Below are 15,067 nucleotides of genomic sequence, written 5' to 3' on the forward strand. Positions count from 1 at the left end.
ATTTTTCTGGAAGACACTCATACCATCTCAGGGAAAAAAAAAAAAAAGGCCCTTGTTGCTCCTCCTTTTCTCTTCTTTCCTCTCTAGGTTTTTGGAGATTTGAAAATTTTATCAGAATTCTTATTGACTTCCCAAGGGCTTTTGTGATTACTCTTTTGAGTTGTTCACTCTACTGACCTTGGATTTCTTTCTGCAAAATCCCCATGATTGGGCCCCAGTTTTAGTAGCTCACTATTGGTCATCATGGGCTCCCTAATTTCCCCTTTCATTCTGGGTTTATCAACTGGATTGTATCTGGGATTGCAAGTGGAATTCCTTTATTGTACATGAGACTCTTCAGCCTCTATCTTGCACTCTTCCTCTCTCTTGGTAACAATTGTGGTGGCTTTCAGGTTTCTCTGCCTGGTTTGTTCTTGCCTTCAATGCTGTCATTGTCTGCCTGTTTGCCTTCTGTCCCAGGCCAGGAGGGAGTTTCCAGCATTGTCATGGATATATCCTTGTGACTGATGCTCTTCGACCTCCATTTCTCTCCCCTTAGGAGATCACCGGGAGTCGTTGACATAAAAGGGAAAATTGTTTTATTTTTTTCTTCTTAACGTGATGTAGAAGTTGGTCTGTGATAAACAAACATTGATAGATCTGCTCCCATTTAATTTTAGGATTCAGCATCCTAGATGAGCGCATTTGAAGGGTAAAAATGTGAATTTTTGTTTTGTTTTTTGTCAAGTCCTGCCTAAATCATTAGCCTCTCTGCTCTCCTGCTTCTGCCCTTGGGGTTTGGTAATCCCTGGGTCAATCCCTGGACCAGGCCCTACCTTAGCCCTGGAACAAAAGCTACTGGGAACAAGACTTTAGGAACACAGACACTTGGCCTGTAGTTAGTCCTGATGCTTTGTTGACTGCAGCTCTGGTGCTCATGCCTGATCCCTGGACCACTGGTGGCATGAGTACCCTAGTTCTGGGAAACAGGCCCCCATCTGATTTCTGCACCAGTTATCTAATTAAGTGTTCTTCCTAAAGCCCAGGCTTCCAGGCCCGGCCTGTCCAGATTCTGTGCTTGCACCTCTCTTGCAATCCAGGGGAGCTGTTATTTCTAACTGGCTCCTGCAGGGCCATCTCCTGCTGCCTACTAAGATCCTGGAACATCACCAGCAACTGAATTTGCTGTGTCTGTGGAAATCCTTTTAGCCAGCCTCCTTCTGGCTGCTGCTCTGCTTTTGTCATGCCTGTAACTTTCTTTACGATACTTCAGCACACACAGGGATGTGTATGTGAATTTAATCCAAAACAGGGGAATGAAGATTTAAAATTCGACGTGTCTCCATTGGCAGTACTCACCCAAAGGATGCTTAGTTAGCATTTGAAAACTTTGAATCAAAAGCTCATAGGCCATTCATTATATATAAATTGTACCTCAATTAAATTGTTTAAAAACAAAACCAGACAAGCCTATCCTCCTGAGGCCACCTCCACATGCTCTTCAATTATCTTTATCCATGATGAGTACCAGATGCTCTGATACTAGCATAATGTAATTGTTGCATTAGAATCATCTGGAGGGCCTGTTAAAATGCAGATTTCTGGGCCCCATCCCCAAGAGTGGCTGAATCTGTAGATTATAGGTGGGGCCTGAGAGTTGGCCTTTCGAATAAACTCCTTCAGGATGCTTGTGCTGCTGATCGGGGGACCACTTGAGAAAAGCTGGCATAATGGAGAGTAGAGCTGCTTTTTCATTGGTGGAACTTCTTAATGGTATACAAGGTATGTGATTTTTCCAGAAATATAATGTACAAACACTGCCACTCTTGTGTGAACAGAGCACAGAAGTCAAGCTAGCCCACATGGCATCTCTTGGAAGATGGTAAGAAATGCAGACTCCTGAGCACAGACACTAGACTAATTGAATCTAAACCTGTACTTTAACAAAATTCCCAAGTGACACAATACATGTTAAAGTTTGAAAAACACTGGCCTAAACCAAATGTAGCACACATGGTCTGGTTCAGTGGCTCTAAGCTGTAGATTTGAATTATCACATTTGAATACATCACATTTGAATTATCACATTTGAATTATCGACAGTGTCTAAAAGATAGATTGATGGTCCAACTGTGCTCAGATTGTGAATGAGAATCTCCAGGAGAGGCATCCAAGCTTCTGAAATGTCTTATAAACTTCCCTGGAGCGGGGAGGGGGGGGGGGGTTCCAGGGTACAACAAGCTCTGAGAACTATTAATCTGACCCCTAAGTAATATCCACATAGTATTCTGATAATAGTTTACCAGCTGGAAACGTCTTTCACTTGGTCTGTCTTCGAAGTTAAGTACTGACGATTTAATGGCAGCTAATATCTTATCCTAACAACTGAAATCATTTGACTCACCTTATATGTATAGACCCTCATATGTATAGACTCTCTTATGTGTAAGAGAAAACACAAAGGGTTCTACCTGCATTGCCTCTACAGTCTCATAAGCCTCTCTGAAGCTCAAATGCCTTCCTGAAAACTAAGTGTCTAGTTTAATATAAAGATATAGTTACTCCATTCTGATTATTCATCTGGAGATTTGTGAAATGTTGCAATTTTACATTCTAAGCACCTTGCAGTCTTGTCTTACTGCAGCATTAAATCCTGTGGAAATCTTGAAAGCTTCAGAGTTTCCCTCTAGTGCATGGTTTTATGGGAGGAAAAATGAATTTCTCTCTACCCTTCTGGGTTCTTGGCTGAGACACCCACCTCTAATAAGAGAGAGATTAACGGGAGAAAAATCTATTTAAGTGTATACAGGAGCCCCACAAGACAGGAAAGGCTCTCTGGCAGTCAGGTAATTAGGTGTACATGCCATCCTGACCTAAGGAGAAGAGGGTAAGGATCTGGGGCTAAAGGCAAGGAAGACAATTTGCAGGAAGATGGGAAGGACAAATATTTGGAAACAAATGATGTCCTGCCCCATGGAGAAGACTGTCTTGTTTTAAAGAGAAAGAAAAATAGTTATCTTTGGTAATAGCTCTCTTCCTGGTACAGGCCTCTATCTAAATTCTTTTAGGCAGTTAAGAGAGAGGTAAAAAGCTCTTCTTGAGTTTATTAGGCCTTGAATGTATTCAGTTTAAAATAATCCACATGCCAAAGAGGCACACTCTGGGGTGGCCTGCCCTGAACCCCATCAATGAAAATGAGTCTTACACCAGAACTCACAGTACAAAGGAAACAACGCTGTATTTCAGATTGCATAAATTCCTGCTTTATGTTGTTTAAGCAAATGACAACCAGTTAACTGTTAGAGCAATGAGCCGCGTTGAGAATTGCCAACTGAGATAGGCCTTGACTTTTTCTTACCCCCATTAACTTGAACCAAACACCAAACCTCTGCATGGATCAGGGTTTATATAACAGGTAACGAGAAGGTCCCATATTTTAAACATCTTAGATGGCGCCATCCACTGATTATTTTCACAGCACAGACATAGGGAAGGTGAAAGTCAATCTCTGCAGCATCATGCCTCTTCTTGTTTCCACATGCAAGCAGTTTTTTTGTATATATATATATATATACATGGTTTTTTTAAAAGATTTCATTTATGAGAGACACAGAGAGAGAGAGGCAGAGACACAGGCAGAGGGAGAAGTAGGCTCCATGCAGGGAGCCCGATGTGGGACTTGATCCCAGGTCTCCAGGATCACGCCCTGGGCTGAAGGCGGCGCTAAACTGCTGTGCCATGCAGGCTTCCCCTGTATATTTTTTTTATTGGAGTTCGATTTGCCAACATATAGTATAGTATAACACCCAGTGCTCATCCTGTCAAGTGCCCCCCTCAGTGCCCATCACCCAGTCACCCCCACCCCCCGCCCACCTCCCCTTGCACTACCCCTTGTTCCTTTCCCAGAGTTAGGAGTCTCTCATGTTCTGTCTCCCTCTCTGATATTTCCTACTCATTTTCTCTCCTTTCCCCTTTAATCCGTTTCACTATTTTTTATATTCCCCATGTGAGTGAAACTATATAATGTTTGTCCTTCTCCGATTGACTTACTTCACTCAGTATAATACCCTCCAGTTCCATCCACATCAAAGGAAATGGTGGGTATTCATTGTTTCTGATGGCTGAGTAATATTCCATTGTATACATAGACCACAGCTTCTTTATCCATTCATCTGTCAATGGACCCCGAGGCTCCTTCCACAGTTTGGCTATTGTGGACCTTGCTGCTATAAACATTGGGGTGCAGGTGTCCTGCTGTTTCACTGCATCTGTATCTTTGGGGCAAATCCCCAGCAGTGCAATTGCTGGATTGTAAGGTTTAACTCTTTGAGGAACCTCCACACAGTTTTCCAGAGTGGCTGCACCAGTTCACATTCCTACCAACAGTGCAAGAGGGTTCCCCTTTCTCCACATCCTCTCCAACATTTGTTGTTTCCTTTCTTGTTAATTTTCCCCATTCTCACTGGTGTGAAGTGGGATCTCATGGTGGTTTTGATTTGTATTTCCCTGATGGCAAGTGATGGGGAGCATTTTCTCATGTGCTTGTTGGCCATGTCTATGTCTTCTTTGGTGAAATTTCTGTTCATGTCTTTCGCCCATTTCATGATAGGATTGTTTCTTGGGTGTGGAATTTAATAAGTTCTTTATAGATTTTGGATACTAGGCCTTTATCTGATATGTCATTTGCAAACATCTTCTCCCATTCTGTAGGTTGTCTTTTAGTTTTGTTGACTGTTTCTTTTGCTGTGCAGAAGCTTTTTATCCTGATTAAGTTCCAATAGTTCATTTTTGCTTTTGTTTCCCTTGCCTTCATAGATGTATCTTGCAAGAAGTTGCTGTGGCCAAGTTTAAAAAGGGTGTTGCCTGTGCACTCCTCTAGGATTTTGATGGAATCTTGTCTCACATTTAGATCTTTCATCCATTTTGAGTTAATCTTTGTGTATGGTGTAAGAGAATGGTCTAGTTTCATTCTTCTGCATGTGGCTGTCCAATGTTCCCAGCACCATTTACTGAAGAGACTATCCTTTTTCCAATAAATAGTCTTTTCTGGACTTTGTCAAATATTAGTTGACCATAGAGTTGAGGGCCCATTTCTGGGTTCTCTATTCTGTTCCATTGATCTATGTGTCTGTTTTTGTGCTAGTACGACACTGTCTTGATGATCACAGCTTTGTAGTATTACTTGAAATCTGGCATTGTGATGCCCCTGGCTCTGGTTTTCTTTTTTGGCTATTCAGGGTCTTTTTTGATTCCACACAAATCTTATTTGTTTCAACACTCTGAAGAAAGTCCATGGTATTTTGATAGGAATTGCATTGAATGTGTAAATTGCTCTGGGTAGCATAAACTTTTTCACAATATTAATTCTTCCGATACTTGAGCATGGAATATTTTTCCTTCTCTTTGTGTCTTCCTCAATTTCTTTCAGAAATGTTCTGTAGTTTATAGGGTATAGATCCTTTACCTCTTTGGTTAGGTTTATTCCTAGGTATCTTAAGCTTTTTGGTGCAACTGTAATTGGTATTGATTCCTTAATTTATCTTTCTTCAGTTTCATTGTTAGTGTATAGAAATGCCACTGATTTCTGGGCATTGATTTTGTATCCTGCCACATTGCTGAATTGCTGTATGAGTTCCAGCAATCTTGGGGTAGAGTATTTTGGGTTCTCTATAGACAGTATCATGTCATCTGTGAAGAGGGACAGTTTGATTTCTTCTTTGCCAATTTGAATGTCTTTTATTTATTTCTGTTGCCTGATTACTGAGGCTAGGACTTCTAGTACTATGTTGAATAGCAGTAGTGAGAGTGGACATCCCTGTCGTGTTCCTGATCTTAGGGGAAAGGCTCCCAGTATTTCCCCATTGAGAGTGATATTTGCTGTGGGCTTTTCTTAGATGGCTTTTAAGATGCTGAGGAATGGGGCAGCCCAGGTGGCTCAGCAGTTCAGAACTGCCTTCAACCCAGGGTGTGGTCCTGTAGACCTGGGATCGAGTATCACATCGGGCTCCCTGCATGGAGCCTGCTTCTGCCTCTCTCTCTCTTTCTGTGTCTCTCATGAATTAAAAAAAAAAAAATGCTGAGGAATATTCCCTCTATCCCTGCACTCTGAAGAGTTTTGATCCAGGAATGGATGCTGTATTTTGTCAAATGCTTTCTTTGCATTTATTGAGAGGATCATATGGTTCTTGTTTTTTCTCCTGTTGATATGATCTGTCACGTTGATTGTTTTATGAGTGTTGAATCAGCCTTGCATCCTTGGGATAAATCCCACTTGGTCATGGTGAATAATCTTTTATTTATTTATTTTTTTAATTTTTTATTTATTTATGATAGTCACAGAGAGAGAGAGAGAGAGAGAGAGAGGCAGAGACACAGGCAGAGGGAGAAGCAGGCTCCATGCACCGGGAGCCCGATGTGGGATTCGATCCCGGGTCTCCAGGATCGCGCCCCGGGCCAAAGGCAGGCACCAAACCGCTGCGCCACCCAGGGATCCCCATGGTGAATAATCTTTTAATGTATTGTTGGATCCTATTGGCTAGTATCTTGTTGAGAATTTTCACATCTGTGTTCATCAGGGATATTGGTCTATAATTCTCCTTTTTTGGTGGGGTCTTTGGTTTTGGAATCAAGGTGATGCTGGCCTCATAGAACAAGTTTGGAAGTATTCTGTCTCTTTCTATCTTTCCAAACAGCTTTAGTAGAATAGGTACTGTTTCTTCTTTAAACATTTGATAGAATTCCCCTGGGAAGCCATCTGGCTCTGGACTTTTGTGTCTTGGGAGGTTTTTGATGACCGCTTCAGTTTCCCCCCTGGTTATCGGCCTGTTCAGGTTTTATATTTCTTCCTGTTCCAGTTTTGGTAGGTTGTGGTTTTCCAGAAATGCGTCCATTTCTTCTAGATTGCCTGATTTATTGGCTCATAGTATGTTTTTAAAAAAGTTTGTATTCCCTTGGTATTGGTTGTGATCTCTCCTTTTTTCATTCGTGATTTTATTAATTTGAGTCTTCTTTGTTTTTAATAAGGCTGGCTAATGGCTTATGTATTTTATTAATTCTTTCAAAGAACCAACTCCTGGTTTTGTTGATCTCTTCTATAGTTCTAGTCTCTATTTCATTGAGTTCTGCTTGAATCTTTATTAACTCTCTTCTTCTGCTTGGTGTAGGTTTTATGCTGTTCATTCTCCAGTTCCTTTAGGTACGAGGTTAGCTTGTGTATTTGAGATTTTTCCAATTTTTTGAGGGATACTTGTATTGAGATGTATTTCCCTCTCAGGACTGTTTTTACTGTATCTCATAGATATTGAACAACTCTATCTTCATTTTCTTTAGTTTCCATGAATCTTTTTAATTCTTCTCTAATTTCCTGGTTGACCCATTCATCTTTTAGCAGGATGGTCTTTAACCTCCACGTGTTTGAGTTTCTTCCAAATTTCTTCTTGTGATTGAGTTCTAGTGTCAAAGCATTATGGTCTGAAAATATGCAGGGGACAATCCTAATCTTTCAGTATTGGTTGCGAGATTTGTGACTCAGTATGTGGTCTATTCTGGAGAAAGTTCCATGTGTGCTTGAGAAGAATGTATATTCAGTTGCATTTGGATGCAAAGTTCTGTATAGATCTATGAAATCCATTTGGTCCAGTGTATCATTTAAAGCTCTTGTTTCTTTGGTGATATTGTGCTTAGAAGATCTGTCAAGGGACACCTGGGTGGCTCAGTTGTTAACCATCTGCCTTTGGCTCAGGGTGTGATCCTGGAGTCCTGGGATCAAGTCCCACATCAGGCCCCCTGCATGGAGCCTGCTTCTCTCTCTGCCTATGTCTCTGCCTCTCTCTCACTCTGTGTCTCATGAATAAATAAATAAAATCTTAAAAAAAAAAACTGTCATTTGCAGAAAGTGCCATGTTGAAGTCTCCTAAAGTTAGAGTATTATTATGTTTAAGTATGTCTTTGGTTATTGATTGATTAATATACTTGGCAGCTCCCACATTTGGGGCATAAATATTCATGATTGTTAGATCTTCTTGTTGGATAGACACTTTAAGTGTTATATAGTGTCCCTCTTCATCTCTTACTACAGTCTTTGGGATAAACTTTAATTTATCTGATATGAGGATGGCTACCCTAGCTTTCTTTTGAGAACTATTTGAATGGTAAATTGTTCTCCAACCTTTCATTTTCAGGCTGTAGGTGTCCTTAGGTCTAAAATGAGTCTCTTGTAGACAGCAAATAGATGGATCTTGTTTGTTTATCCAGTCTGAAACCTTTCGTCTTTGATGGGATCATTTAGCCCATTCATGTTCAGAGTTACTATTGAAAGATACTAATGTATTGTCATCATAATACCTATTCAGTCCCTATTTTTGTGGATTATTTCTTTGGGCTTCCTCTTTCTTTTACAGAGTCACCCTTAATATTTCTTGCAGAGCTGGTTTGGTGGTCACATATTCTTTCAGTTTCTGCCTATCTTGGAAGCTCTTTATCTCTCCTTCTATTCTGAATGAGAGCCTTGCTGGATAAAGTATTCTTAGCTGCATGTTCTTCTCATTTAGGACCCTGAATATATCCTGCCAGCCCTTTCTGGACTGCCAGGTCTCTGTGGAGAGGTCTTCCGTTAATCTAATATTTCTCCCCATATAAGTTAGGGATCTCTTGTCTCTTGCTGCTTTAAGGATTTTCTCTTTGTCTTTGGAATTTGCAAATTTCACTATTAAATGTCGAGGTGTTGAATGGTTTTTATTGATTTGTGGGGGACTTCTCTATCTCCTGGATCTGAATGCCTGTTTCCCTCCCCAAATTAGGGAAGTTCTCAGCTATGATTTGTTCAAATATGCTTTCTGGCCCTCTGTTCCTCTCGGCGTTCTCTGGAACCCCAATTAAACATAGATTTTTCCTTCTCAGACTATCATTTATTTCCCTTAACTTTTCCTCATGGTCTTTTAATTGTTTTTCTCTTTCTTCCTCATCTTCCTTCCTTGCCATCAACTTGTCTTCTGTGTCACTCACTCTTTCTTCTACCTCATTAACCCTCATTGTTACGACTTCCCGTTTGGATTGCATCTCATTTAATTGATTTTTAATTTTGACCTGGTCTAAATTCTGCAGTCATGAAGTCTCTTGATTCCTTTATGCTTTTTTTCCAGAGCCACCAGTAGCTTTATAATTGTGCTTCTGAATTGGCTTTCTGACATTGAATTGTAATCCAAATTCTGTAACTCTGTGGTTGAGAGTACTGTTTCTCATTCTTTTGTGGTGAGTTCTTCTCTCTAGTCATTTTGCTTAGTACAGAGTAGCTGTGTGAGAGGGCTGAGTCAAGAATAAGCTTCTTGTTAGAAGCGAAAACCCTTCTCTCTATAGCGTTCCAGCTGTTCTCTCTTTAAATCTCAGGTCGAATTTGTAGGTTTTCAGGATGGTTTGAAAGTTATTCAGGTAAATTGGTGGGACCTGGTGAGTTGAGGACCCCCACTCCTCCACCATCTTGCCCCCCCCCCCCCATGCAAGCATTTGAATCAAAGTGTATAGGTTACAATTTCCATTCTAGTGAATGCAGATTTGTTCAGCCCAGGTAGGAAGGTATCTGACAAAAACAAAGTAAATCAGGAATGGAGAGCTCTTCCCAAGATCCTTTCTAGAAGACCAGATATCCCAGCCCAGGACCCTGTAGGAAACCATCGGCTCCCATAGGAAACCAAAGATTTCCCGGAGAAATCTCTGCTCCCAGAGATTTAGGAAACTAGATCTCTCTAGGAGGGCAACAGAAGTAAATATCTAGGTGGGGAAGGACCCCTCTTCTAGACCTGTGCTTCTCAAACTGAAATGTGCCTATGAGTCACCCCAGGATCTTATTAAATGAAAATTCTGATCCAGTGGGTCTGGGTGAGATGAGACCTGAGATTCTGCGGTTCTAACCAGCCATCTGGACATGTTGATGCTCTTGTTCTAGGAGCTAAACTTTTTACTGAGTGACATGGGTTCAGAACAGTGCTTTTATATGTGAATTTGCAAAAGAACTATTTGGAAAGCTCACCGACACACAGGTTTCTCTTCCCCAGCCCTAGAGACAGATTTCGTAGATAGGGCCTGATGATTTGCCTTTTAACAATCCCCAGGTGATGCTGCTAGTCCCTGGACTACAATCTGCTTAAGACGTCTGTAGTTAACTTAGAGCAGACTTCATTTTTGTTTTTTTTAAAGATTTTATTTATTTACTCATGAGAAGACAGAGAGGCAGAGACATAGGCAGAGGGAGAAGCAGGTTCCCTATAGGGAGCCTGATGATGGACTTGATCCCAGGATCCCAGGATCATGACCTGAGCCAAAGGCAGATGCTCAACTGCTGAGCCACCCAGGTGTCCCAGAACAGACTTAGTTAAGGGGACTCCACCACTTCTGCCAGTATCCTCCTTGAGAACAAAGCATCACACACCAGAAGATGAAGGAGGATGACACTGAGTCTTCCCTTTGGAGAAAAAAGTATGTAGCATACTTAGTATCACAGGGCCTGTGTTATTTTTTGCTTTGACAACATGCTGTTTTGAGTAAAGATTGAAAAGGATGCTTCTGGAACAAAATCTAGAGATAAGATTGAGTTTAAAGAACAAGTCTACCTGAAGTGGTGCTGACTGGCAAGCAGTGGGACTAGTTATTTTAGGATGACAAAGTTATGTCTGTGTAAAAAAAAGCTAAAACCTCAAATATCAAAATGTCAGTGGCTAGCTCTTAATGTCAGTAATGGGATTTGGGGGGGATGTTTACTTCTTTTTGTATACTTTTTTGCCTTACATTTTCTGCAGAAGACATTCAAAATACTTCTTTCACAACCTTAAAAAAAAAAAAAAAAACCCTCCCAGGTGTTTTTAAAGGGATAAAGAGAAGTATACGCCCTGTGCAAATACACTTTTTTTTTGTTTGTTTGTTTAGTTTTGTTATGTCTGTGCCGCCTGTGCTGCCTTTTTCATTGGGAAAGGGATTGTTTTGTCCATGATGGTCTCAGTGTCCCAGGGACAGAGGAGACAGGTAAAGGGTGAGGCCAAGCCATTTGCCTGGAAAATGGCAATGACGCCTGCCTGCGTGGTGAGAGCAAGGAGTCCCAGAGGAGAGGTTGTAAGTCACTAGGGGGAAATTAGAGGCAGTTTCTCCTCCTCCTTCCTTTTTCCCTAAACCATCCAGCTTAGCCACAGAGTCCCTGAAAGGACCTTTCTCACCCTTCTCCTTGGAAGGTCTGACATAAGCTTTAAAGTAGAATTGGAAAAGATTAGAAAATGAAGAGAAGAAGCTACTGGGGAAGTGTAGAAACTGCTGATTTAGACGTCTGAATCGAACTGATCCTTTGGGCTGGTTTCCCTACATCCAGGCTGCTTGAGCCCACTCAGGACGACTGGACCAGAGTGAGGCACTCAGTGTAATTGGAATCCTATCATGAACATGTCACCACTGAGCCAATGAGTGTACTCTAGAACGATCCTTCTAGAAACATGCAGCCCTGTGCTTGAAGACATACCTTTTGGGGCATTATGTAGACTGTTAACATATGTGCTTATTTTCAGCAATTCAAGAAAATATATCTAAGTCAGTGTTTTTTGCTTTTTGTTTTGTTTTGTTTGCTTCTCTTAATCTGGAAACATTCAATGAAGTTCATATGCATCTATTCACCCCAGTACAACTTTTCAGCTAAACTCTAAGGCTCTACTGACACCTGCTGGCATTTCATCTACTTTGTTAGAAACAACAAAACAAAATGCTTAACATATTTCCTAAAGTCTCTGGACGTTAATATGCTAGGTATCCATTACCTGGAAGACAGTAGAAAGCCCTGTGGGGCTTTTCCATGTCATGGAGGGAGATGTGTGAACAAGCCCAAAGGAAGGGAAACATCAGGGTTCTTCCTGCCTCTCAGCCATGTGCCAGCTGCTCTGTGATCTTGGGCAAGGCCCCTGACCCTCACTTTCATCATCACAAAGAGAAAAAGCAACAACCTCCTCATCCTGGTGCCCTTTGGGGCCTGTGATGATTCCAATGGCATTTCCTACTAAGTAAAGCATGAGTTCTGTCACTGGAGTGGTGACCTCAGAGGTCACTCCTGGAGACCTTTCTGTCACAATAAACAGGATTCTTCACCAGCATTGTATTTCAAAAGATAGATGAGTTGTTTAAACCTCCTCAAACCCTGGTATCTCTGTAATTTATTTTTAGAAACAACTAAATCAGAGTGCTCAGAAAAATCCAGTGAACAGTCTCAGAAATTGCCCAGTTTCTTTGCCCTAGGAAACCATGGACTCTGTTTCGTGTTTTGGAACACGTAACAAGCCTTCAGGTTGAGAAAATGCTGTCCAGTGAATGCCAGCCGAATTATTTATGTTTTTCTGTCTCCTCTTGGGAAACTCTGTGTGAGCCTGTGGTTTGTTAGGCCAGCAACAGGATATCTGATGGTCCCCACAGGGAATTACAGTCCCATATTTAGCCTGACAGAGGAAGTGAAGGCTGATGATGAAAATAATAAAGCATGTCTTTAATGCTACTATTGCCTTTATTCCTCCTCCCTCTGAATCCTGGTGTCACCATCAGGAGGCTTTCCATGCTATTTATGGTCCTCAGCAAATGGCCTTTTCTAGTTGCGGTAGGAAATTTACCTCTTCTGGCTCTTAAGTCCTCCTTCAGAAAACTGTTAGGTATGACCAGAGCATAAAGAGGAAAGCCAAAACTCTCTATTAGACTCACATCCATTAAGATGACTCTTTCCAAAACGAAAACAAAACAGAAGAGAACAAGTATCGACAAGGACATGGAGACATTGGAGCCCATGTGCACTGTTGGTGGGAATGTAAAATGACAGCTACCATGGGAAACAAAATGGTGGGTCCTCAAAAAATTAAAAATAGAATTACCATATAATCCAGTAATTTTATCTCGGGGTATATACCCAAAAGAATTGAAGGCAGCAACTTGAAGAGATACTCGTACACTCAAATTCATAGAAGCATCAATCACAATAACCACCATTAATCATATAGCAAACCAGGTGTCCATCAACAGATGAATGAGTAAGCCAAATCTGGTCATAGGAATATTATTCAACTTTTAAAATGAAGGAAATTCTGACACATGCTGTGACCTGGCTGAGACTTGAGGACATTATGCCACATGAAATAAGCCAGTCAAATTTGTCAAAGGGCAAATACTGTATGATTCTATTTTTATGAAGAACCTAGTATAGGCAGATTCATAGAGATGGAAGTAGAATGGTGGTTGCTAGAATGCAGGGGGCAGGGGGGGAGGGATGTTGTATAATGGGGACAGTTTCAGTTTTGCAAGAAAAAAAATTCTGGAGAAGGGTGCTGGTGAAGGTAGTACAATAATGTGAATATCACTTAATGTCACTGAACTGTTGACTTCAAAATGGTTCAGATGATAAATGTAATGTTATTTGCATTTTATCACCATAAGTTAAAACCACACTCTACAGAACTCCATCTTTACCTCTCGCCATTGCAGTGACTCAATCACTAGACCGTGTTAAACCTGGTGATACTGTGCAGCGCTGCCTGATAGAACCTGTACTGATGGAGTTGTTCTGTATTTGCTCTGTCCAGTGTGGTAGACACTAGCCCCCTAGCCCCATGCTGGCTTTCGAGTGCTTGAAATATGATTAGTGAAATGGAGGCACTGAATTTTACTTTTGCTCAGTTTACATTTCAATAGCCACATGTGGCTAGTGGCTACCGTACTGGGCAATGCAGATAAAATATACATATGTTCTACGATCTATCCCCAAATATTTTCCCTTCCTCAGCATAGATTTACAGCAGGCAGACTATAAACCAAAGAAGGTAAGGTTCTGGGTTTTGTGGAGGCCCCTGCTCTGTTTTAATCCCCCAGTATCAATTTGCTACAAAGCCTGTTGCCAAGAGTATGATTCTTTATTTAAGCAACTTGGTATGGCATTCGTTGGCATCAGTTATTGGACTCAAGGGCAGAGTTGGCCTTTATTTACGGGCCACCCTTTGCTAGTAGAATGTCCTTACGAGACCCAAATTCTTTTACTGCCATGTACAGTCTTCCTTCACTTTTCCTTGTAAATCCGTGGAGTGCTGGTATGAACTAAAGCTGAGGTCCAAGTCCTTATACAGAAATTATGTAAGCGCTCGCTGTTTGCTCTGGATACCCTGGCAATCAGTGCATGCTTTTTTTTTTAGGGCTCTGCTGGAAATCCCAGACAGGTGAGATACGTAACAAATTCTTAGGCTGAAATAGAATCACACAATAAAATTGATGAACCCCGAATGCATTCATCCTCTAAAATGGGAATAGTTAAGTATGTCATCACATTTTGGGTAATGTTGCTTAGAAATAATGAAGATGGCCAGTGGCTGGAAAAGGATTTCTATTTAAACAGGCTGCAAATAGAAGGTTTAACAAGTCAGTCAGTGGGCAGCATTCCGTTGTGACAGCCCAGTACTTAATGATGCTCTAGATGTTACATTTATCTTCATGGAAAGAATGAAAGCTGTTTATTAAAGAAGAAAGCATGGTGTGCAAAATGAAGATCACTCTGTGACAGGGAGGAGATAAAAGAAGAGTTTACATTATTCTTAGAATGGACACAGGCTATCTAATGAAAACCACCATTTTTAGCATCCATGGTTTTGCTCATCAGGAATGTCTTTTCTTTCTCTTTCAGCAATGGGTAGAAGGATTGAGATCAATCATACATAACTTCAGAGCCAACAATGTTAGTCCAATGACCTGCCTCAAGAAACAGTGAGTTTTATTTACATCACTCTTTGTCTTTGGCTGTTAAAAAGTGAAAGGTCAGATTTAGGAGATGAAGGCTTAAAACACACACGCACACACACACACATATGGCCAGGCACCACATTCCGTGCCTTCCCCTCCATGCTCCTGACCCTGGAGAGGAAGTTCCCCATACACACCTGTACCCTTCATGCCACTTGGCAGGGCGTGTCTGAAAACCCATAGCCAATGAATGCCATAGCCCAAAACTGGTATGAAAGGAATGGTTGGTGGTGGATGCTGTAACCTCAGTATCCTCTGGATTGTAGGCCCCAGGCTGAGTGCTGGTAGAGTTCTCCAT

At 41.3% G+C, this 15,067-nt stretch overlaps 1 protein-coding gene across 4 annotated transcripts in view; it reads left to right on the forward strand.

Moving 5' to 3' along the window:
- PLCB4 (phospholipase C beta 4) overlaps positions 1–15,067 on the forward strand; it is a 420,180-nt gene that overhangs the window by 295,161 nt on the left and 109,952 nt on the right. For all 4 annotated transcript variants that reach the window (XM_055306664.1, XM_055306687.1, XM_055306672.1 and 1 more), the window contains exon 7: positions 14,654–14,733. In XM_055306664.1, the coding sequence (XP_055162639.1) occupies positions 14,654–14,733 (80 nt within the window). The remainder of the gene's footprint in view (positions 1–14,653; positions 14,734–15,067) is intronic.

Source organism: Nyctereutes procyonoides, unplaced genomic scaffold (genome assembly GCF_905146905.1).
Source record: "Nyctereutes procyonoides isolate TBG_1078 unplaced genomic scaffold, NYPRO_anot_genome, whole genome shotgun sequence".
Lineage (NCBI taxonomy): Eukaryota > Metazoa > Chordata > Mammalia > Carnivora > Canidae > Nyctereutes > Nyctereutes procyonoides.